The 25,338-nt window shown below is 38.9% G+C and overlaps 3 protein-coding genes across 3 annotated transcripts; 1 reads left to right on the forward strand and 2 right to left on the reverse strand.

Moving 5' to 3' along the window:
• Positions 1 to 278: 278 nt before the first annotated feature.
• Positions 279 to 5,423, forward strand: EBS3 (Alg9-like mannosyltransferase family). Its single transcript, XM_039040256.2, has 10 exons — positions 279 to 720; positions 1,476 to 1,563; positions 1,663 to 1,822; positions 1,978 to 2,195; positions 3,195 to 3,490; positions 3,865 to 3,979; positions 4,062 to 4,200; positions 4,540 to 4,736; positions 4,838 to 4,927; positions 4,997 to 5,423. Exons 1-10 carry the CDS (start codon positions 440 to 442, stop codon positions 5,126 to 5,128), a joined length of 1,716 nt encoding a protein of 571 aa, XP_038896184.1. The 5' UTR covers positions 279 to 439; the 3' UTR covers positions 5,129 to 5,423.
• Positions 5,424 to 6,661: 1,238 nt separating this feature from the next.
• On the reverse strand, positions 6,662 to 8,821 carry LOC120087029 (Peptide-N4-(N-acetyl-beta-glucosaminyl)asparagine amidase A protein). The gene has a single exon (XM_039043876.2). The coding sequence runs from the start codon at positions 8,686 to 8,688 to the stop codon at positions 6,811 to 6,813; it is 1,878 nt and encodes a 625-aa protein (XP_038899804.1). The 5' UTR covers positions 8,689 to 8,821; the 3' UTR covers positions 6,662 to 6,810.
• Positions 8,822 to 18,731: 9,910 nt separating this feature from the next.
• LOC120084978 (uncharacterized) lies at positions 18,732 to 20,384 on the reverse strand. Its single transcript, XM_039040789.2, has 4 exons — positions 20,038 to 20,384; positions 19,594 to 19,947; positions 19,131 to 19,404; positions 18,732 to 19,049 (listed from the first exon to the last, which is right to left on the reverse strand). Exons 1-4 carry the CDS (start codon positions 20,382 to 20,384, stop codon positions 18,732 to 18,734), a joined length of 1,293 nt encoding a protein of 430 aa, XP_038896717.2.
• Positions 20,385 to 25,338: the final 4,954 nt, after the last annotated feature.

A 25,338-nucleotide genomic window follows, 5' to 3' on the forward strand; every position in this document is an offset into this window, starting at 1 on the left:
TTATCAAAATCTAGTTGATAATAAATAGCTCACATGAATGTAGTTCAATTGAATAAGATCAATCAAGAGCTTCAACCTTAATAATAATAATATATAAATAAAATAAAAAATATTAAGTTATAAATTTAGTCTATATTAATTCGAAAAAAATTTAGAATTTAGTCCTTCTAATTTATTTCATAAATAGTCTCGATAGTTTGACGAAATTCTATCAAACTACATGGATCAAAATTCTAATTATAATTTAGAGGAACTCAAATCTTATTTTTCTAAATCATGGGACCAATTTTACAATTTAGCATAAAATAAAATTGTCGAGAGGGAAAGAAAGGAACGTTCTAAGTCGAGACTTCGATGGGAAGCAAAGCACTCGACTTTTGAACAGCACAAAGACCAGTCTCTCCGATTTGCCTACACACACCCATCCGAGAAAAAGAGAATGGCTCTAGAGATGCGGCAGAGGCGCCCCTACACCTCCGACCCTCCGCCGTCCATGGCGGCTTCTTCTTCCTATTCTAAATCCGATAAGCCAGGCCGATCGACCACCACTGAAAGCGAAGACAAAGGACTTGGGTGGTTCTTCCCACTCTTTGCTCTGGGGCTACTCCGCTACATGAGTGCCACATCCAACATCATCCACGACTGCGATGAGGTTTTCAATTATTGGGAACCTCTCCATTTCCTTCTCTACAAATCTGGCTTCCAAACTTGGGAATACAGGTTCTTACTCGAAATTCTCCCACATTCATGCTTGGATAACATAGGAAATGTTAATTTCTCTTTGTATTGCGGTTCGTTGATTGGATTTCCTTGAGCTTGAAATCCCGGTTATTGTAGTTTGTGTACTACATCCCCCTTTTCTGGTGTTTACAGCTATCTTACACTGTTGTTGCATTGGGTTTCTTTGTTACCCCCGTCGTTCTCTTAGTTTTCAGACTCTTAGTTCGATTCTGTGTTGTTGGGTCCCAGTGGCTTGAGTTGGATAACACACCATATAGCAATATTTTTTTTTCCTCTTTTGGTAGATCAAAGTAATGAATTACTTTAAGCAACGATATGTTAATCAAGGAATTAAGAGAAGACAATTGTGACATGATTTGATGGAGTAAGTTTGGTGCTAATGGTCTTGGAGTTTAAAATCCTAACTGAATGTGTGAATTAGGTTACTGGCCTTTTATGGATATTCTATTTGCAAGACATGAACACATGCACGTGCGCACACACACAAGTTGTATGACTTCCTATATGATCAAGTAGATCATTCATCAAATGATGAATACTTTGTTATCGTTCTTGGCTTTCATTTGAAGATGGGTCCAACTTTGTCTGAGCTGCTATTTGGAGTTAGACATCAGATTTTAATGTACATAGAGAAAGAGTAGTAAGAATTAGCATTTACATGAGGTTGATTACTTTCAAGTTTCAACAAGATCTTGTTTAATTTGTATATTCGCTGAAACTGCGCTCTCTTGCAGTTCCCAGTTTGCGCTTCGGTCATATTTATACATTGTTCTCCATGAATTAGTGGGCAGACCAGCTGCGTGGCTGTTTTCTGAGGATAAAGTAAAGGGCCATCCTTTCTCAGTTTTTATTGTTATTTTCTCAATAGCTTAAACGTAGATCCAGATATGTCCATGGTTTTAATCTCTCTTTAAATTGCAGGTGAGAGTATTCTTTGCTGTGAGACTTTTCCTTGGTTTTCTATCTGTTGTTACAGAAACAGTTCTTGTTGTAGCACTCTCTAGGAAGTTTGGGAAGCGCCTTGCCACTTATACTCTTGCGATGTTGTGCTTGACCAGTGGTTGTTTCTTTGCTAGCACCAGTGAGTGGCCTTTTTTCCCCTGTATCTCCTACGTAAATTATTTATTGTGCAACTTCTACATGGAAGACCATTTTAATCTCTTTTTTTAGTTATTAAGTAATTTTTATTTAATCTGGAATTGCCTCATCATTCGTCATTGTTGCCTCATTTTCCAGGCTTCTTGCCTAGTTCATTCTCCATGTATGCAGTATCTTTGTCATCTGGGTTATTTCTACTTGAGAAACCTGCTCTAGCGGTTGCTGTTGCTGCTGCTGGTGTAATTCTTGGCTGGCCATTTTCAATCTTGGTTTTCCTTCCAGTCACAGTTTACTCTTTACGCAGAAAATTCAAAGAGGCGTTTCTTGCAGGGGCACTAACATCGATAGCTCTTCTTGTATGTCTTCTCAAGTAATTTTACTGTGTTGTTTATGATCTTTTTGTTTAATGGAAGCTTTTATCAAGAGAAAGAGGATAAGGTATTCTATTTACAAAAGATTACAAAATAGAATTTTAAATCCAATAAGGAACAAATCAAACTTCTTGATTTGATACTAGCTTCTTCCTATCTCCTCCATTTTCTTAAACTGATTCCAGCTAAAGATGCCAAAATTCCTTGAAAAATGTGGGGAATCCCCATTAAAGATAGAGATGAGGATGGGGACTGCCAACTGGGGTATTTTCATTCATTTCTAGGGATGTAGAAAAGAAATGCATTCCTCCTGGTCCCAACCCTACTTCTGTCTCAATTAGCAACATGGAGGATGGTGAGATGCCGGCTGATGTGGTAGACAAAACTTTGACCATAGTCAGTTTAGAAAACCTTTTCCAGTGTATTGAGGAAGGATTAAAACCCTTTTGATAACACCCTTGCTTAGCTTAGCCAGATCTGGCCGCCTTAAATGCTTGGGCCAAATCAGTCCAATCTAGCCTTCTAAAAGTCAACCTCGACCATTGTTGGACCCTAGATGAAATGTTTTCCCTCCATTCCTGAGTATGAATTTTTAGCTTGATGGTGTTCCCAAAGAAACACCCTTGCAAGAAGAAAAGTATAGAGAATTACTATACCGCAAGTGGATCCCATTGATTTCTGGAGGATTTCTTTCTTACTGCTCAATCTTGATACAATTTTCTTCCTATTAAAGAAAATAATAAACTTTGGCTTAAAAACTACTTCCCAATTATAGTTGTCAATCCTTTACTCCTAACTTTTCCATTAAAAATTCACTTTTACTATTGAAAATAAGTTTTCTACTGTGAAAATGGAAAGTAAATAACAAATGTAGATTCTGTGACAGATTGAACCAGCTTTTGAAAACCTCTTTTTTCTGTTGCTCTTTAGTTCATATAAAATGTGTCATGAACTTGCTAAAAGCTCCTATGGTTTGGCTTGTAGGTCTTCTCGCTGCTTGTTGACTATTATTATTATAAAAGGTGGACATCATCTGTGCTAAATTTGCTGATATATAACGTCTTGGGAGGTGGTGAAAGCCACTTGTATGGAACCGAAGGACCATTGTTTTATCTCAGAAATGGATTTAACAACTTCAATGTTTGTTTCGTTCTTGCCTTACTTTTTCTGGGAATTTTAAAAATTTCAAGGAAAAAGTATGTGCCAGACTTGCTCGTGGTGATCTCACCTATTTATATTTGGCTGGCATTCATGTCATTGCAGCCACACAAGGAGGAAAGGTTTGATACTTTTACAACAATATTGTATATCTTCCCTGAAATTATATTTTTAAAAGAAAAATATTTTAGTTTGTTCTCTTATAAGTTACTATATATGGTGTCTAGAAACCCAAAAGATGATTATTTTGAATACAACTTTTTGTGCTTGGAACTTCTGGGTTGAAGTTCTGTAAAGATTTGCCCTTTTGATTTTATATTGGGGATGTAAGATAGATGGTGCTGGCTATTGTGCTCTTTTTTATTTGATTGCTCTAAATCTATAGAATTTGAAGGCTTCATCTAGCCTTCCTAATCATCATTCTCTGTTGAAACACCCTCTGATATTTGAAATTACTGGTGGCATTTTTCACCTGATATTTACATTGCTGCTGCAGATTCCTTTATCCAATATATCCTCTTATTTGTGTTGCTGCTTCAGCCGTCATCGAGTGCTTTCCAGATTTTTTCAGAGATAGATACAATTCATATGATAATTCTGTACTTGTTGTGGTGAGTATCTACCGTCCCTGCTGTTTTCTGAATTTATTATGATAATAATTTCCTCTATTTAGCTAGTTAATTTGCTTTGCAGATGGCAAAAGTTCTTAGACCCCTTGTTCTTGGCCTTATTCTTTGCGCATCCCATGCTCGTACATTTTCATTGATTAATGGTTACTCTGCTCCTCTGGAGGTTTACAAGGTCTTGGCTCACCGTGACGATATAGCAACAGGTTAGATATTGGGAAACTGGAAATAGGTGTGCATGAGGTTTGTGTCCATAGATAAAGATTTTGATAGAACCCAAATATATTGAAATCTAATAGGTAACCAAACTACGAGATAAACCAAGTAATTCAAGGTAAGGGAGATCACCCTCAAGCCCTAATTCACTTACAAAATATTGCCCAACTTTCTCATTCCCCTCCCCCTGTATTTATAACCAAGGGATATAACAAATTCCCTAGCTAATTACTAATATACCCTTAATACTCTAATAAAATCCTAATACCATCCCTATCATCTCTTCCTTTCTACATCATTAAATTCACCCTGCATATCACTTCTTTCAGGTTCCACAATTTGTGTTGGAAGCGAGTGGCATCGCTTTCCATCATCATTTTTCATTCCCGATTATGTGCAAGAAGTAAGATGGATCAACGATGGGTTCCGAGGTCTTCTTCCTTTCCCGTTTAATTCTACCCTGGGAGGGACTGCAGCCGCTCCACCATACTTCAACAACAAGAATATAGCATCAGATGAGCAATATGTACCATCTCCAGTTCTATAATTTTTCACTCTTACTATGCATGTTCTTTTACTGATTCCTTTTTCTTTCCGTGATGATATATCATGTAATGAACTTTATAGCTCCAAGATCTCGATGCGTGCACTTTCCTTGTTGAGCTTCAACTCGAAAGACCGTATGCTTCTCGTGGAAGTGACACATCGAAGTGGGAGGTAAAAGTCTGTTCTCTCTTTCCATTCTACTTCCAATGTAGGATTTTACTGAGACATTTTTACTTGCAGGCTGTTGCAGCATGGCCTTACCTAGACAGGGAGTTCTCACCGCCGTTTTATCGATCATTTTTCATTCCATACTTCTGGCAGAATAAGAATGCTTTTGGAATGTACAAGCTGCTTGGGAGAATAACAAAGTAATTCACAATATCTTAGGAGCTTGGCCTTGGTCATTCTGTAACTTTGGACACAAAATTAGCTTATAAGTGAGTTTGCTGAGAATTTTCCATCGTGATCTTCATCCCTCACGCCCCCAAAATTCAGAAAAACAGTGTCACCCAACAATTAATTCTTTGGGATTGTAGAGGTGATTTATTGAGCAGTAGAATTTTGATTTTTTTTTTAGTCCGGCAATGTAAGTAGATTTCGAATATCTAACTCTCAAGATAGATGTGTAATATCTCTAAATAGTTGAGGTATACTTAGATTAGCGTAATCTTACATTGTTTTGTTTCTATATTACTTTTCTCTGACATCTAATAACCCCACATTACCTCTAATAACAATTATTTAAAATGATTTATTTTGGCATTTTAAGTGGTCTAAAATTGACTTTTTTGTTTTAAAAGGTTGATATTTTACCATTAGACCTTGACAAAATAAATTGATTTTCACTGAGGCCTGAATTTCATTCATAAATAAGCGTGGGCCGCTTTTAGGGATTGTTAATCTCAATTGTGTTAAATAAAGTATGAACAAGTGTTTGGAATGAAAAACAATGAGATCAAAAAATGACCATTCTACGAAATCAAACACAAATAGACTCTTATTAATGTCTACTAGTGAGAGAACTTCTATTAATTTTTAACATTAATAGACTTCTATAAAAAAAATTAAAATTTTGTTATTTTATGTAAGTAGTTTTCAACTCTTTCTAGTATCAACACATTTTTAGAATAAAAATCAACTAACTTAACCAAATACAAATTGTGGGTAAAAATTAAATTCTTTTTCTTAAAAAAGTCATTATTTTTTTTAAAAAAATAAAACATCTAATATGTCATATATTTTATTTATTTATTTATTGGGTAATTATATGTAGACATGAACAAGAGTTTTGTTGTTTGACGAAGCAAACTATGATTTTGAATTTTCAAGTGGATCAAAAGTTATATTAACAAATAACTATAAGGAATAAATGGTTTATTTTAATCTAAAGTTTGGAGATCGAACAAAAAAAAGTTAAAAATTTGGGGGGTTTCAACCTTTGAAATTTCACAAAGTAAAATCAACATATAAAAAGTTGGATACCCAAATAGATATAAAATTGAATAGAATTTTATGACTGGGGAACCGTTACTTAGAATTATTATAAAATAAAAAAAAAATCAAATCAAATCAAATAGAGCAAAGATCTATTTGTAACCACATTCAAAATCCATAGATCTATTGATACAAAATTTAAACTTTGCAAACTCATTAGACACCATTAAAAGGAAACAAGAAAACTTAAAAAGAGACAAAATCGGAAAAGTTTAGGAACCAACTATACACATTAAAATTTAACTAAGTAGACACAAACAACAAAGTTTAGAGTTCAGATCCTAATCTTATAATTTAAGTTTCAAAAAATTTGAAGACTTACAAGAACCCATGTTGCTTTATCTTAGCAGACAAATATCCACAAAGGAAATAGTAAAAAGCAATTTCTGTTCAAGTTGGGAGAGAAAGAGAGAAGGGAGAGAGAGAGAACTTTTTATTTGATCTACGAATCTTACAGCTTGGAGAACCTGGAGAGCAGTTTAATTTGGATTACCTGCATGCAGGAATCTCTGAAGAAATGACAGCTTAAACATTCGGTATATAGCAGGAAGATTATTCTTCTAAACGTGACTATTATTAACATGCAAATTTGAATCTAGAAAAGCCCTTCTAGCAGGAATTGACCCTCCTCTAAACCCTAGCTTTCTGAGGATTCTAGTTTTTCTGCCACAGAAATCCTTTACATTATCATACAGAATGGTGTAGTTAGAGCTGCTTATGTTCCTTGAATAGCATTGTATATCATCATGATATCTGTAATCTTGCTGTGTACTTCCCAACCCACTTGTCACCAAATGGCCTTTCACAACCATTAACCCCTGCCCATTTTGAAGATTCTTAAGAGAGCTCGTAAATGATCCAAATCCATCTGTTTTCTTCTCATTGAATCCCAATGTCAAGTTGGCTATAGATTGGTAAGTTCCATTTCCTTCATCTATGGTGTTTGAGTACATGTAAAGAGGAAAAGTTTTGAGAGATTTGAATGAATAAACATGAGAAGATTCCTGCTTGGCATAAACACTACCGTTGAATTGAATCTCCTGGGTCACAGTTTGGCTGCTCCCATTATTTCCCATCACCATCGAATTACTATAACTAAGATCTTGATTTGATTGAGTATTGATGATTCCAAAAGAGGATTTCACCCATCCAGTTGATGATACTGATCTAGTTACCTTTGTCAAGAATGTTCCATCTGGACCTGTAAAGTTCAAATCCACGGAAATGAAAGGGGGCGAGACGATATGATCCAAAAGCTTTCCTTCAGTTTTTGCAGAGTTATCATCCAACCAAAGATGAAGGTTTGCATTGATGTACCATACATTCAAGGCATGGGTGACACTGAACCCACAGTTGTGAACCTTTCCATCTAACAAATGGCCTAAAAATGGTGTGAGTTCTATGTCATAAGAGGGTAAATTGAAGGATCCGATTCCAGAAATTGGTCTCCAAAGAAGGGGATTCACACCTCCCGTATAGATAACAGTAAAAGGCCAAACAGCACCAACAATCTCACCATCAAGACTGACTAAAACCTCCCTAAAAGGTCCATTTCCAGGTGTATCAGTAAGATTGTTTGCAATAATGTAATCATTTGGAAGATTTGAATACCAAAACTCATCATTCTCATGAAAAGACACATAAACCTCCAACACAGCCCTGTAAACATTTTGGGGAATTTCAAATTCCTTCGACTGAACATCAGTTGAATTCTGAACTTCAAACCATAATCCATCATTCAGTGGCAAATTCCGGGAAATGGGTAAAATTAAATCAGCTCTAGAATCAGAATCATAAGCAGACCCTAATTTCTCAGAAGACACTCCAGTATCAGCTTCAGGATAAAAGTGGACATGAATCTTCACATGGTATATCCCAGTATAAGTCTTATCAACAAGATTACCCAAATAAACAGCCAGAGTTTGATTCTTCGAAAGTAACGAATCATACCTCGTAATGTCCTTCTGAACCGTCCAAACGATCCCCGTAGCCCTAGGCTCCGCCGTGCAACTCCGGAGAATCTCAACCCCACCAAGCCAAACGCCGAAGATTCGATCAAATTGCCTCCCTTGACAAGTGGCCGTCCATTCAAGCACAATCTTCGAGAATTTAGTAAACGAGCAATGAGAAGGAGGGGTGTAATCTGCCAGAACGGGAGATTTTCCATAAGTGAAGGCGAAATCGTGCTGAAGAACGAGGAGAGAGCATGGTTTGGCCTTAGGCGTTTCGATGGGTTTGGTCACTTCGAAGAAAACTGTCGGTGGAGTAGTGTAGTCGGCGGTTGTTGTGAGGCCGGAGTCGGAGAGGAGATCGGAGTGGCGGAGCCTGATTTTGTGAAGATTGGCATTGGAATGAAAGGGAAGGAGGAGGAAGATGAGAGAAATGAGAAGGACAAGGAGAGATGAAAGAGAAGAAGAAGAAGAAGAAGAAGAAGCCATTAATGGCGGCGCAGTGAAGATTGTTACTCTTGCAATAGATTTTCAATTGAATGAAATCCAACCGAAGGATGCTGAATTTAGAAGACTGTTTTGCTATCCCCATTGCAACAAATTTCGAGTGCAGGTGGGATTTCCAACAATTCACTAAATTAAATTCAAAATAAACTATTTTAAAATTATTCAAAACTACTTTTAAAAATGTAACCAAAACCCATGCAAATTTTGAAAAGGGTTTTTAGTTAGTTCTTTATGTAATTTTATTAATAGCTAACCATTTTTCTAAAAAAATGAAATATGTAGTCTTAGCTTCATTGATCACCATAAAAACTACATTAATTTTTTTTCTTAGAAGAAAAAAACTATATTGATTTCCTGATCATTTGAATTCAAAATAACATTGTGGGTAAAAAGAATAATTAACCATTGATTAAACTCTTAATCGTGATTACCATAAAATTAGGAACCTAAGCCTTTTAAAACCATTCTCAAAATGCACGGGCAAATGAATCAACTCTAGGATTGTAGTTGATTTACATTCTCATAGTTGGAGGGATAAGACCTGTGGATTCAATGAAAACATAGTTATTTCTTATTTTTAGATATGTATTTGGTAGCAAATTCATAACCGAATTCTAGTTTAAATAATTTTTTATACGTTTAGTAGATGATTGAGAATATAATTCTTAATTTAAATAATTTTCTCAATGTATTATTAATTTATCTATGAACATATTTTATTTTTATTTTGTATAATTATTATTTTTTCATATTATATAATTTATAATACATTACATAATATATTTTTTTATTTTTTTAAAAAAAGTGAATTGAGTTTATAATATGATCTAGTGTAGTTCTAAGTATTTTTTTTATTTAATATAATTTAAAAGGTCAGGACTTACACTTTAGATCATATGATCCGAATCAAAATTGTCTACCAAACACATATGTGCAGAATTTAAAACATAAAATCGAATCTGGATTTTGTACCAAGGAGGCCTTAATTTTCCTATTTGATTGTGTTGGTTGGTTGGGGTAGATTTCACTCAGTAATTATATAATTTTTTATTAGTTGGTTTTTCTTAAAAAAGAAAAAAAGAAAAGATATACTTTCCCTTCACTTCCAATTTTGCCCCATTTATATTTTACCAACCCCACACGTGGCTTATTTCTCTTTCTTATAAATAGTTAGAAACAAGTTTATATTTATAATTAAATTGTAAAGGCAAAAACAAAAATAAAAACTATATTTTCAGAAAGAATTGCAAAACATGGTTAATTACTACTACAACATTTAATAATTGAAATTTTAAACTATATTTGAAAATTTGCAAAAGAAAAAAAAATACTTTTCTAATTAAGAAATCACATAATATGAATTATGACCAAGTTATATGCACAAATATATTTATTTAAAAATTATTTAAACTCACTTTCATGTCAATTATCATTGTGTTCACACGAGGTTTTCGGAGAAACGTGTTTCGTGGAGTTGAACTTGAGTTGGTGTTGATGTTGAAGTTGATTTGATGCAGTTCGATCTCTAGTAGTTGATCCTCTGATTCTCTCTCGTAGGTTTTCTAGGAGTGTAGCGAATTCTCCGGACTCTCTGAAGGTAGAAAATACTGACCGTGGAGCTTCTCTGCTCCTTGATGGGCTTCATGGGCTTCTAGCCTTGATTGGCCCATGGCCGGGCCTTTGGACCTAATTTAATTGGACTGAACCTAATCACTTGAGTTTAGAATTGGGCCAACGCCAAATTATAGTGTTAAATTGGTTGAAATTAATTTTCCTCAATAACCGTCTGCGACGCAAACACATAATTTGTCCTCGATTTCAATTTGAGACACATGTCAACTCTTAATTGGTCACAAATTTGACGATTTCAGAATTCCGTCGTTAATTTAGCGAATGACGTGGCGATCCGTGGTTGGTCTGAAATTTCTCCTCCAACAAATGCCCATTTTCGAGATTTGTGCACAGATGTGGGTGGATGGATCTTGACTTCGATACCCCCAACCTTTTATCTCTTGATTTGATTTAGAGAGATAATACTAGGAATGAAAAAAATGAAATTCAAATTTCATCCCTAATTTAATTTAATTTGGAGATAAAAACTTTAAAATTTGGTTTTAAGAAAGAAATTTGGAATATGGCCAAGGACAACTTTGAGTTTTGTCCCAATTTAATTTGATTTTGGAATAAACTCAGGAATCTCAAATTAAAAAGTAGAGGAATAAGTTTCATCCCCAATTTAATTTAATTCGGGGCTAAAATTTGATTAACAAAAGGTTTGGTGCATTGGCAAAAAAAATTTAGAAAATGAAGGAGAAAAAAAAATCAAAGTTAAGATTTGGATGGTAATTTTTTTTTAACTAATAAAATCTAGATTTTATAAAAATCTAAGATTTCCTGATTGGATTCTAGATTCAGTGGAGTCCGCTCAAAGCCTTCTAGGCAGTGAGAAAAAAAAAAAACTTCCCTCCTTTCTCCTTTTTTTCCTTTTTTTTTTTTTTTTACTCTGAGCCGTCGAGCCGCCGTCCAGGAGCTGATCGATCTGTTGCCGAGCCAAGCCACGCGCAACAGCCCCCAATCCTTCACGCAGCCGTCGTGCCGAGTTGAGCCGCTTCGGTCCTTCTTTTTCACGTCTTCGCCCGATCGATGCAGCCACCACGCACGCCGAGCACCCTCGAGAAGCTCCCGTGCCGCCGAGCCGTCATTCGCCGTGTCTGCCTTCCCTCCAATGCCAGTTTCGTTCGAGGCCCGTTCACCGTCTGCCGTTGTCGCCTGCCATTCTGTCGTCCGTCCAATCATCGGCTGCGACTGCCACTGCTGGCCTTCGCCTGCCGCTGCTCGCGGGGCTTCACACGAGTCGTCGGCTGGAGGATGGCGGGGGGTTGGGGCTTTGTTTTCCTTTTTTTTCCTCTTTTCTTTTTGTTTTCTTTCTTTTCCCTTTTTATCTTTTTTTTCCCTCTCTTTTTTTCTTCAAGAAAATTTCGTGTTTTTTTTTCTTTCCCCTATTTTTTTTCTTTTTCCTTTTCTTCTTCTTCTTCTCTTTTTTTTTTTTTAAGAAAATTTTGTTTTTTTTTCCTTTCCTGTTTTTTTCTTTCCCTTCTTTTTTCTCTTTTTTTCCTTCATCTTTTATTTTATTATATATATATATATATATATTGATTTTTAATTATTATTATTATTATTATTATATTTTTTTTACTAACTTGCCCACTTGCTTTTTTTTTTACGGGAATTAGAACTATCAAGGATCTGTATTTTGTTGTTTCCTCTACTTCTTCATATCTTTTCACAAAAAGTGGGTTCTCTTTTTTCTTCTATATATATATAGATATATGTACATGTACATATATTAGCAGGGCATTCGACATGCGACTGTCAGCTCCGCCAGCACTCCGCCAGCACGATCTGACTCCTGCTAGACACGACCTCTATGTGGGTTGTAACATCCCGACTTTTAGGAAAATTTAAGTTAATTATCTAAAATTATTGAGTTTAAATTTCCCTTTCATTTGGAAAATTGAGATTGAATTGAAATAATTGAAAAATTTTTATTGATTAAATTGAATTTAATTGATTAGATATTCGAATTGATTATCTTGAAAATATTGAATTTTGCTTCCCTTTGATTTTGGATTTTAGGGCCAACTTAAAAAAAAAATTAAAAGAAATAATTAATTTCATGTGATTTTGAATTGATTTAAATATTTGAAAGAATTTAATTTGTATTGATAGATCTGTCCTTTAATTTTGGTTTTTGAAGCCTAAATTAATATAATTTGAAAAGTTAATTGATTTATAAATTTAATAGAATCTTTGGAGATTTTGGAGATATTGTGATAAAATATTTTATTTATCTTTTCAAAATTTGAAAGAAAAATAAAAGGATTGAGATTTTTTCGAAATTAAATGAGAGTGAAAAGATGCCAAAAATTGGGGAGAGAGCAATTCGATTTTTCAGCGGCATCTTTCACACAATTGTCGATTACCAGAGTTTGATCCGTTGGATCGTGCTCAAATTTGGTTCGTCTGTTTGAGACATATAGAGTTTTATTTTGAACGGTTGGATCATTGTTTGAAGCTTTGGTTTGTTCGTAATCACTGCTGAATAAAATCTGTAAAACTAGAAATTCCCCTTCTCTCTCACTCTCGCAAACCCTCCTCATGCAAGACCCTCACTACTAGTTGTGAGCCTAAACAATTTATGCCGTCCGACAGCAACACCTGCTGCCTATCTATGGTAGCCACGAGCCGATGTGCCATCAACCGTCATTGCCCGATCTTTGTCGAAATCTTGAGAAAAATCTTGGATTCCAGATTTGGAAGTTTTGAGGCATTGACCATCAAGCTAGAGACCATTTTTCGTTTTGCAAAAAATTGGTAAAGATCGGTAAGTTTTGTAAGTTGTTGGATGGTTATTCTTTTGGATTGAGAGTAATAGTGGAAAATTAAGTTATTGATTTTGGATTTAATTCTTGATCAGATTGGCTAATTGAATCAAGTTTTGGAATTTGTCTTGGACCAAGCCATAACTTTAGGTTGATTCAAGTGTGCTAAAGAAGTTCTAAGGAGATTTTGTTTTGCGTTTTTTTACCAAGTTGAGGTAAGTGATACTATTACCGGTGTCTTCGTGCCAGGCGACCTAAATTAGACTTATAAAGTTACTTAATGGACTCTGGAGCATGATTTTGTTTGTCATTATGTTTTGTTTGTTGCATGGCAGTTACAAGTATTATGAGCATGTTCAAATTTCTAATCAGTACTGATATTATGTATGTGATACATGAATAGACCAGTAGAGCGGTTTACTGTCTCGCCTTGACGCATGTTTTATTTTAGAAGACCTACGGGTCTAGTTTCATGTTTGACGGTGTGCCTACGGGCCGCTAGACATGTGTGAACCGACAGGTTTACGTTCATGTTATTATCATATTTGACGATGTGCCTACGGGCCGCTAGACATGTGTGAACCGACAGGTTTACGTTCATGTTATTATCATATTTGACGGTGTGCCTACGGGCCACTAGACATGCGTGAGTCGACAAGTTTACGTTCATGTTACTTTTATTTTCATGTTTCATGTTTTGACGGCGAGCTTACGGGCCGCTAGACATGCGTGAACCGACAGGTTTACGTTCATGTTATTATCATGTTTGACGGTGTGCCTACGGGCCGCTAGACATGCGTGAGTTGATGGGTTCACGTTCATGTAATTATCATGTTTGACGATGTGCCTACGAGCCGCTAGACATGTGTTTCAAGGCAAGATAGTACGTCTTTTGGTTTTTCTTTCATGAGCAGTTGTATGAGCCACAAGCTATCTTTCTTTGCTCGTGGATGCATAGTCTTATCCCGATAATGGGATCACTTACTGAGTATTTTATGCTCAACCTTTCTTAATTTATGTTTTTCAGGTAATGATAGGAACGGATTGACGGGTGACGAGAGGGACCTGTGATCGTGTCATATGGGACATGTAAATCGTTTCCGCTCAGTTTATGTTTCAAGCTATTTAAGAGTTTTTATTTGAAACTCGATGTTGGTCAAAATTTTATTTTTTTAAGTTATTTTTTTTCTCATTATTTTAGGGGCCCCGAACAAAGATTTTTCTTATTTGTTATTTATTTTAGAAATTTGTCTTTATGATTTTAATGAAAATTTATTTTCCTCAATGGACAAAATGTTTTGAATGTAAATGTGTAATTATGAGTAACGATCCTTATCAGAGTACTCAAAAGGTCGGGTCGTTACATGGGTGATTGTGTAGCCTGCACGAAATTCGCCAACAACGATCTGACTCGTGCTAGACACAACCCATATGTGGGTGACTGTGTAGCCTGTAGGAGTGATTCGCTAACAACGATTTAACTTCTGCTAGACACAACCCCTATGTAGGCTACTATGTAGCCTGCAGGGATGGTCGTCAGCTCCACCAACAGTGATATGACTCCTGTTAGACACAGTCCCTATGTGGGTGACTGTGTAGCCTACAAGGGTGGTTGTCAGCTCCGCCAACAACGATCTGACCCTTGCTAGACACAGCTCCCTGTTTTTTTTTCTTTGCATGTGGTATTTTATCTATTTATTTATGTGTGTGTGTGTGTATATATATATATATTGCAGAACAATTCTTAAGCTATGGTGTATTTCATGGAGCATCCCGAAGATAGGAATCAACCTCTTGAGAGTGGAATTATCCTTCCCGTGGGACAGGCGGTGTACGAAAATTTTATGAAATCTCAACCTCTCATAGACAGTTCTATTTTCCCAACTCGATGGTCTAAAGAGCGACCCGTAGGGCCCAATTCATCGTTGAATGTCTGGTTTCTAGAGTCTTCAATACATAACAAAGCTCCAAATGAAAATCTAGAGTCAACCTTGGGTCGCCGCATTATTAACAATAAGAAAGTTCGATGGGGTGCCTCGTTGAAGATTCATGGAGAATTCTTTTACATCTTCCATTATTGTGAATGGTTAGAGGTTGTAGTTTCTTATAACACAGTAATACTCAAGAGGGCTCGTTTGTTCGATGCCATTTTGGCTTCCTTATACACCTATGATCGCAATAGCGACATTGTTCGGGCTTTTTGTGAAGCATGGTGTCCTTCAACAAATACCCTCCATACTTCATCCAGAGAGATGTCTATTTCTTTATGGGACTTATGGAGATTAAAGGGTCTTCCCATCAGAGGTAGATTTTACGACGAAAGCATTCTTAGCTGTAAGGATCTCCTACGGCCGTCCGATGAAGAAGATTGTCCGAGGAGCTGCGAATACCTATTTTCTGCATACTACCACATTGCATCTCAACGAATATATCACTTTCGAATTCCTGTGAGTGCATGGATCTCTTTATGGCTTACGCGTCCCGAGGTGAAGTATCCAAAGCCACTGACATGCAAGTCAAAGAAAACTTTTCGTCCTCGCTCGACTCATAACTAGGATGGAGCCCCCATCTGACGTCCCGATTGGTCAAAGGAGGAATTTAATCTATTTCGCGGACTAGCCATTGCAGACGAATTCAAGGACAAGACTTATTTGGCTGCCCTTCTTTCCTAATGGTTGTGCATGTTCGTGTTCCCTGATAAGCAGTCCTGTCTTCGTCCGGAGGTTTTCAAGGTTGGCAGTCTTATGGCGGAAGGCTACATTTTTAGCCTTGCTGATCCTGTCTTGGCCAATATTTATAGTGGACTACACCAAATTCACACCACTTCTCCTTCTGTTGGTTATTCAAATGCATGTTTTCCTTTACATTATGTTCATGGATGGCTTGCAATTTACTTCAACACACACTACAAAGTTCCAACACTCGTTAGGGGTCATCTGATGGTTGAATTTTCTGGCGAAGGTGGAGCTAAATACTACACTAATTTTGAATCTCGTATACATCTTCATAAGGGAAAATACGTGTCCTGGCATGCGAGTCTTCATAAACATAATAAAGATAAGCTTCTGAGAGATGATGGAAAACTGACTTTTTGGCTTTCGTCATTTTTTGTGAGTATTCGCTCCTACTTTTTATATTCACAGTGCGGGTCTTCCATGGTCATTGAGGCTTATAATCCTTGTCGATTTAGTTGACAACTCGGATTCTATCAAGATGTTCCGTATGACCTGGATAGGGAAGCCCCGAAGCTAACTTCCCTAATGTACTGCGACATTGGATGATATGTGTCCATGACAATACTTCATCCCAAGTGCATCTTCCACTTCCTCGAAGGAGGGATATAACACTTAGTAGATAGTACCTCTTATCCCCTCACTAAATCTAAGGTTTCCAAAAGGGCTGACAATGATATAGGAGGTAAGCAGCTCCGCATACTTGGAACTATCCACTTCTGGGCATACTGAAGAAAGTCACAATAGTAATGAAGACCGTCGTTGGAAAAGATCTAAAAAGTCTGACAAATAGCCGATATGCAAAGAAGGATTCTTTGATGAAGTCCTAGGTGTTTCACAATTTTTTGACGTCACCGCTCTCGAGGTAACCGTTCAGGGTCTCTTTTTTTTTTTGTTATCATCTCTTTGCTATTATTTGTTTACTTAACTGCCATTGCTTCGCAGTCACCTTTAGACGATCAGATTCTAGACGTTGGAGAAACCTCAAAATCTTTCATGAGTTCTGATGGTTATGATTTTACGCTTGCCCATGTCGACAAATTTAAAGCACCATTGGACACCAGCGTGACTCCAACCCATCCTCTTGTGATTAATAAGTCGCCTGGGCAAGTAAGAAAAGCAATGTCCTTGGCTGCTCCTGAGGTCTCCAACTTTTGTGTTATCGATGTGATTTCTGATGTTCAGCGTCATGCTGTTTCGGCCATGTAGGAGACCATACATAAGAAAATCATGCGCACTTCTTTTGATAAAGTCCTTTACCTTGAGGATGAAACTCGCCAGAAATTCGATGCAATTTCTGACATTTGCAAGGCTAATCTTCCTCCTCTTAAAAAGCTTGCCAATGAGTATTTTCAGAAGGTAGAGAAGTTTAACCAATTCCAATCATCGTTTTCTTCCCAACTAAGTCAGGCAGATAAAAGTCGTCGATTGGAAGAGGACAAATTCAATTTAGAGAAGATGTTGTATGATGAAAGTAGCATACTTGCCCAGAAGAAGGGCCTTTTGGAGCGCAATTCTCATGCATTACAGGAAGAAATAGAGTTGTTAACCAAACTAGAGGCCATTAAAACTGAACATGCTGAGGTGTCTAAGCTGCTTCTTGAAAGCGATGAACTTTTAAAATAACACAAGCTCGAAGCCTCTAAAATGAGAGAGAATATAAATAATCTTGAAAGTACTCCTGCTCTTACTGAGAAAGATACCATAGCTTTGGAGATCCTCCATGGAATGCTGGAGGCCACGCAACAGGAACGGGAGAACTATAAATGGGTGCCCTGACTTGACATTGCTTGTCCCTTTTTTCTTTGCATACCTCAGTAGTTAGAGGCCTAAGAATTTTTTGTAATTCTTCTTTTGTTGCTAGATTTGCTTATCGTAGTGTCAAAATTTCTTATATGGAAGCAACCTTTTCCTTTTTTTCTTAATGACGCTCTCCGGTGCTTTGAAGCCTCCTTCACATTTTTGTTTTATTTATTTATCTATTTATTTATTTATTTATTATTATTATTATTATTTTACACTGGATTCATGTATACACACACATATATTTTTTATCACGTGATTGAACTTAAATTCCTTTAAGCTGCCTACGTACCTTTTATAATAACAGGGATCAAGTCATAACATAGTTCAAACGAATATATATATTTTGTGTATGATTGAACTTAAACTTCTTTAAGTTGCCTACGTACCCTTTATAATGACAAGGATCAAGTCATAACGTAGTTCGTACAAAAGTTTTTTTTTTTCCTTACATTTGTTAAGTGTAAAATTTCTTGAGAAACTTGTCGTTGATTGGGCTGACTTTTAGCACGTCTTGATCAACTATCTTGTATCCTTCGTTTATGTATACTTCTTTGACAATGTAGGGCCCATCCCGTTTAGGTGTAAACTTATTCCCCGTATGTCTTGTCATGATAATTGGTCTCCTTACGACGAACACTAGATCACCGACTTGAAAGGACCGAGGCTTTACATGCTTATCGAAGGCTTTAGACATTCACATCTAGTAACATTCCAATGCTTGTTGAGCTTCTAATCATTTTTCATCCAGTGCTTCCAATTCTTGGAGCCGTAGTTTGGCATTGTCCTATGTAGTTAGCCCTTCTTTCACCGTCATTCTTAGTGATGGAATTTCTCTTTCCAAAAGAAGGAAAACTTCTACCCTATAAACGAAAGAGTACGGGGTGACTCCTGTAGGGGTACAGTGAGTGGTGCGATAAGCCCACAACGCTTCACCGATCTTCTCCTGCCAATCTCTCTTCGACTTGGAAACAATTTTCTTCAGCAGTTTACACAATATCTTGTTAAATGTCTCTGCCAACCCGTTTGTGGCGGCATTATACATGGATGACTTGTACTGCTTGAATTTGAATTTTTCACACAACCTGTCCATCAAACTATTTGAGAATTATCTCCCATTATCTGTCACGATCCGATGGGGAATGCTGTACTGATAAATGATATGAATGCGGATAAAATCCACCACATTTTCTTTCTTAGCTTCTTTTAGAGCGACAACCTCAACCCATTTTGAAAAGTAATCAGTGGCTGCGAGGATGTAGGAGTGCCCTGCTGACAACTTAGGTGTTATAGGGCCAACCAGATCAAGTCCCCATGCTTCGAAAGGCCACAAGGCTATGGTCGGATGCAGAGGCTCGGGCGGTTGATGAATGAAATTTACGTGATATTGACAGGCTTCAAACTTCTTTGCATAATCCATCGAGTCCTAGATCATCCCCGACCAATAGTAACTCATTCTTTTCAACTGGAATTGTAGCTTTGGTCCAACTTGATGCACGCTGCATACGCCTAAGTGTGCTTTCTCAAAAGCCTTTGCTGACTTCTCTTTACTGAGGCATCGAAGGAAAAGTTCTTCAAGGGATCGATGGTATATGACTCCTTTGTAGTAAATGAAATGTGCGGCCCTCCTTCGAACCTCGGTTTTATGGTGGGGGTCGTCCGGGAGCCTTCCATGCTCAAGGTAATCTATGATGGGTTTCCGCCACTCTTCCTCGTCGGTTAGGTAGATTGATATCACATTTGTTTTCCCACATGCAGTCCCGACCAGAGATACAACCCATCTTCAACAAAGCGATATATTAAGGGGCACATTATCCAGGACCGTTAAGGCAGTGGCTCGGTTTACCAAGGCATCCGCTTTCTTATTCTTCGTCCTCGGGACATGCTCCAATGTCACGCTTTCGAACTTTTCCATTAACTAGTGAGCATAAGTGAAGTAGGGTTTCAAGTCATCATGCTTCACCTCGTACTGGCATAAGAGTTGATTGATTATCAACTTTGAGTCACCGAAGATCTCTATACAAGCTACCCTAATCTCCAAGGCCATTTGGAGACCAATTATCAAGACTTGGAATTCAGCAACATTGTTCGAGCATAACTTGGCAAGTGCGAAGCTATAAGGTAGCATGTGCTTTTCTGGCAAAATGAGGACGATACCTGCCCCCACACCACTTCTCCATGCCGCACCATCAAAGAACATGACCCACAGCTCTGAGGTTTCTGTGAAGAGAATTTCATCATCGGGCAAGTCTTCACTTAACTCCCAATCTAATGGAACTGGGTGATTTGCCAAGAAGTAGGCCAATGTCTGCCCTTTAACTACCCTTTGTGGTACATAAACGATATCCTACTGTTGAAGCATGATTGCCCATTTGGCTAAACGTCCAGAGATAATTTTCCTGGACAGGACGTACTTGATGAGATCGGCTTTCGCAATTAAGTGGACTGTGAAGGCTTGCATGTAGTGCATCAACTTATCTATGGCGAAGAAGAGTGCCAGGCACATCTTCTCAATAGAGGAATAATTTATCTCGGGTCCGTTTAGGGTTCTACTTAAGTAATAGAGAGCGTGTTCTTTTCCCTTATCTCCTTTTTGTGCCAACAGTGCCCCCAGTGATCTCTTTTGCGCTGCAATGTACAGTATCAACGGCTTGCCCGCTACTACGGCTCCTAAGACATGAGGGTTGATCAGGTACTTCTTTATGCTATAGAAAGCATTCTGGCAGGCCTCATCCCATTCAAATTTCTCTCCCTTTCTCATCAGTCTTTGAAAGGGTTGACACCGCTCTGCCAGGTTAAAAATAAACCTCCGGATGTAGGCCAAACATCCCTACAAACTTCTCAACTCATGTAGATTCTTTGGTCTTGGCATCTTCTCGATGGCATCGATGTCTCACAATGAAGATCAGAAACCTTCTTGAAGTTATGTCGAACGTGCATTTAAGGGGGTTCATCTTACTGATACTTTCGCAAATGATTGAACACGGATCTTAGATCTTCCAAGTGGTCCTGTCATCGCTTGGTCTTGACCATAAGGTCATCCACATAGCACTCCACGTGTTTGTGCAACATATCGTCAAACGCCTTCTGCATGACACGTTGATAGGTAGCGTCGGCGTTCTTCAACCCGAAGGGCATTACCTTGTAGCAATATATCCCTTTTGAGGTTCGAAATGCCATCATTTCCTCGTCTGTGAGTGCCATTCGTATCTGGTTATACCCGGAAGATCCGTCCATGAAGGATAAGGCCTCATGTCTCGTTTTCACATCGACCATGATCTCTATGATGGGCAATGGAAAATCGTCTTTTGGCCATGCGCTATTTAGGTTGCGGAAGTCTACGCAAACACGAAGCTGTTCATTCTTTTTTCTAAACGGGACAATGTTGGCTATCCATGTTGGGTATTTAACTTCGCGAATGAACTCAGCTTCAATCAGCTTATTGACCTCAACCTCTATCTGGGGGATAAGTTATGGCTAAAAGCGTCACTGAGCCTGTTTAATGGGTCGACACCCCTGTTTGATCGCGAGATGGTGGACTGCTACCTTTGGATCTAGTCCTTGCATCTCTTTGTATGACCAAGTGAAAACATCCTTGTATTCCGTGAGCAAACTCACGTATTCGTCCTCTTCCCCTCCCGATAGGGATACACTGATGAAAGTCAGACGCGGCTCTTCTACTGTGCCCAGATTTACTTTTTTTAGCTCATCCATTATGGATTACCGTCCTCTAGACCTTGCAAAGCATCCTTCACTTCCTCTTCGGTCATACCTTCTTCGGATTCTTCGGTGATGGTGATGTGATGGCACGAAGTTTCGCCTTCCTCCTGCTCTAAATTTCCATTCTGAGGATTGGTGAAAACGACGTCGCACCTCTTTACTTTGGGCGAACCCTTACTTGTGTTTAGAGTAACGAAGGTCTTTCTCTTCATACGTGAGGGGACGGTATGACAAATGAGGCTTCATCACTTCTTGCCTCTCCTGATGGCTTCTGGTCTGATGACCCTTCAACATTTTTAAGGTCGATTCGTCGTCAGATGGACGCTCGAGGTATTGACCCTCTCTTTCTTATAGCCATTTTGGGGGTGTCAGTGCAGACTTTTCCCTTTCCCTTTGTCTCACTAGGGACATATTGGTCGAGGGGATCTTCAACCCTCTCGTGCTTTAGGCAATCAAAAATGGAAGCGCGGGGTTTTCTTTCGCTTTCCTTTGGAACTGCATCTAGTCTCTCGAAGGCTGATAGTCGCATCACCACCGGCGGTTGACAAATGATTTCCTTCTTTCCTTCATTCGGCAGAGCCAACCTTCGAAAGACTGAGCGTCAAGTAGCTCTGAGAATAGTATGTGGGCTTCCCCTTTCTGCTTTTGTCATGCTTAACCTCTCGAAGACCAAGGCGCGTGCGGTAGACGGTCTAATACGGTCGAAGGTTAAGGCTCTTTTATCTTTGCCCTCCTTTTCTCCTGTATCATCAACTTCTTCTGCAGTGATATGGTTGTTGTTGGCCACTTTCCCCTTCGCCTTTCTAATTATGCAGACTGGCTCTGATGGCTCATATTCGAGTCTCGCCCTTGACGTGGGTATAGCGTGTCCCTCTTGCAAAGCTTCTTTTGGGTCGACAAGAGTCAGGGTTGCTCATAAATCTTCAAACTCTTGAACTCAGTGTAAGTTGTGAAGTCATAGCCCGCCTTGGCCAACAACTTGTAAGCCTTGGGATCGAATCCTTCAGTTCGCCTCTCGGGCAGCTTTAACCCTGTCACTTTCGCCTCTGGCTAATGGACTTCCTGCTTCGTTATCGGCGTGAGGTGTGTGACGAAAATCTCCTTTAGAATTTCTATGTCGCCGACCTGCAAACGTTTTGAGCATTCCGTAAAAGGTGACTCACCCTTTTTTCGTCTCGACAAAGAGACATAGCGCAGAATCGAAGGTTTTGAGGCTTTTTTGCCCCTCACCAAGGGAGTTTCTCCAATGTCGAGAGATGTCCTACTCTCTTTTGAACTGGAGGCTTGTACCTTACTACCTGCCCCTTTCTCTATGTCTATTGGCGACCTCGATCGGGATCCACCTGCTTTCTTTGCTAGCAAGGTCTCTGTCGGCATAGTCTCACTGGAATTCTCGCTCTTTAGGTAAAAGTTTGCATCTACGAAGTGAGACTCGGCCTCGAAAAACGTATTAGAATCTGCTTCAACCTTCTTAATTCCATCTTGGTAAAACTTGAAACATTGATGCAATGTCGATGTAATCACACCATTCCCATGAATCCAAGGGCGTCCCAATAGTAGCTTGTAGGTGGCTTTGAGTCTATCACATGAAACGGCGCATCAGCCTTCAGATTGCCAATGAGGAGCTCTAAGCGTATCATGCCTATCGCCCTTTGGCTGCCTCGATTGAAATCCTGAATTACTAGTTTGTTGTTTGATAGCTCTTCCATGATTATGCCCAACTATTTTATAGTCGTCTTAGGCATTATATTGACAGCAGATCCGTTGTCGATGAGGATTCGACCCACTCTCTGTTCTCAAATGTATTCAGAGACGTACAAAGACCTATTATACAATTTGGATCCCAGTAGCAGATCTTCGTCTGAGAAGCCTATAGATGTGCAACACGAGGCATATGCACGTGCTGCGAAGGTCGATGCACCAGATGCGTTGGATTCTAACAGTGCCTCAATGAGGGTCGTCTTAGCTTCTTGCAGGAGCAAAAGCAGGTCGTCTATGTTGAATGGTGACGAACCATTTGGCTCTTCTGTCGATTTTAATGGGCCTGGAATGGTATCTTCTTCTTCCATGGTACTGACAACATGACATGCAGCAACCTCTGGCATCTCCTCTGAACCCCAATTGCATAAGTTCTTCGGGAGGAAATTTGCTAATGTCACATGTCGTCTGGGATGAGGAACATCCTCATCTCTCTCATCAACAGCCTTGGGCCTCCGAGCCTTCTTTCTACCCTTCTTTTTTTGTGTCTTGCTCCCTCTCTTATAGCTTCTATGAAGGCGCAACTCGTTTTGGGTAGAATTCAGTCTTTCCTTCTTACGACGTGCCACAAGGATCCAACCTTCGTTATCGTCATCGTCAACGCGTTCTGCTTTGTTTTGAGGATCTGTGGCTTAGACGTCTTGCTGAAACTGCACTACCACAGGTTCGAAGGTCCCAAACTGGACCGAGCTCTTCCTTTCTTCATAATATATGATTGGTGCCGACACGCTTGGAGTTATCGTCAACGCAGCATGATTCGTTTGGACCACCTCGTCTAGATCCAACTCTATTTTCCTCTTACGATCCAATCTGAGGATCAATTCCTTCAGTACAAAATATTTTTCGACTGGATGGCTAATGACCTTGTGATACTTGCAGTAGTTGGGATCATCCACTTTGCCAGATTATTCCGGTCATTTACATTCTGGTAGCTGGATAAGGTGGTTTTCTAGTAGTTTCTCAAGCATATTCGCAATGTCGGAGTTGGGGAGCGGGTAGACTTTTTTATGTCGCTCCTTTAGGGTTAGGTGATGTCTTTGCCTCCTTCGTCTTTCTTTTCTATCTTCTTCTCTTTCCCTTTCGAGGAGAACTTCAACAGGGTCGTATTAACGACCATTGATTCTTTTGTGGCATCTTTCACAATTTTCTCGGGGCCCTTCACTTTCTTCTTGTCTTTCTTCGATTCGTGGCTCAGGAAGTCCCTCGTTCCTCTGTTAGCGATACTTAGCTCCATATCATGGGTGCGGGTCATCAATTCTTCAAAGCTACGAGGCTTTATTCCTTGCAAGATATAGAGGAGTTCCTAGTGCATACCCTGCGTGCACATTTCTACAGCGAATAATTCGGTGAGTCGATCTTTGTAGTCCAGACTCAGAGCTCTACATCGGTTGTCAGCTCCACCATGCTGACGGTGCGTCTAGTGTTGTAGAAGCGATTCAAGAATTCTCTTTCAAGTTGCTCCTAGCTGTCAATCATCTCAGGCTCTAAGTCCGTGTACCAGTCAAAAGCGTTTCTTTGAGGGTTCTGACGAACTTCTTGACTAGTAGATCTCCCCTTGTTCCCGCATTTTCGCATGTTTCTACAAAGTGGGCGATGTGTTGCTTTGGGTTGACCTTTCCATCAAATTGCTGGAACTTTGGGGGTTGATACCCTGCAGGCATTCTCAAATTTTCGATCCTCTGGGTGTATGGCTTGGAATACATGAAGGAAGTTTAAGCCGACCCTTCATATTGAGCTCTTACGGAGGTCATGATCATGTCTTGCAGTTGTTGGACCGACAGAGAGGCCATCAAGACTGACTGTTGCAATTGGTTTTCTTGCAGTACGATCTTCCCCTTGTCAGTTGCTTTGATCGTGGGTGCTTGGCTTGATTCAGCAACCTCTCAAGACTGCATTTGTTCTCTCAGGGCAGTGATCTCATGGTCTCGCTCCTCGACGGCTTTCATCAGAAAGTTAATCTTCCTTTCCATTTCTGTCATGGTCGCTTCCGCCGTCACGTCTGCCATCATGTCAGAAATCACATTTGGTTGTGAATCTCTTTTTGGCTTGCTAGAGGCGAAAGTAGAGTTGTCAAACAGGGGATTTTCTTGATGACAACCCCGCCTTGTGAGGATTCCATCATTTGCCTCAAGATGTTGTGGGCGATGAGGGAGCTCTGCTTTTGTTTCTGCGTGACTTCTCTTGAGCGACTGCGGGTCGGTACCATGTAAGAGCCGTTTGTGGAGGAAGCTCTGGAT

The sequence above is a fragment of the Benincasa hispida genome, chromosome 9, assembly GCF_027475165.1.
Source record: "Benincasa hispida cultivar pf3 chromosome 9, pf3_genome.v1.1, whole genome shotgun sequence".
Lineage (NCBI taxonomy): Eukaryota > Viridiplantae > Streptophyta > Magnoliopsida > Cucurbitales > Cucurbitaceae > Benincasa > Benincasa hispida.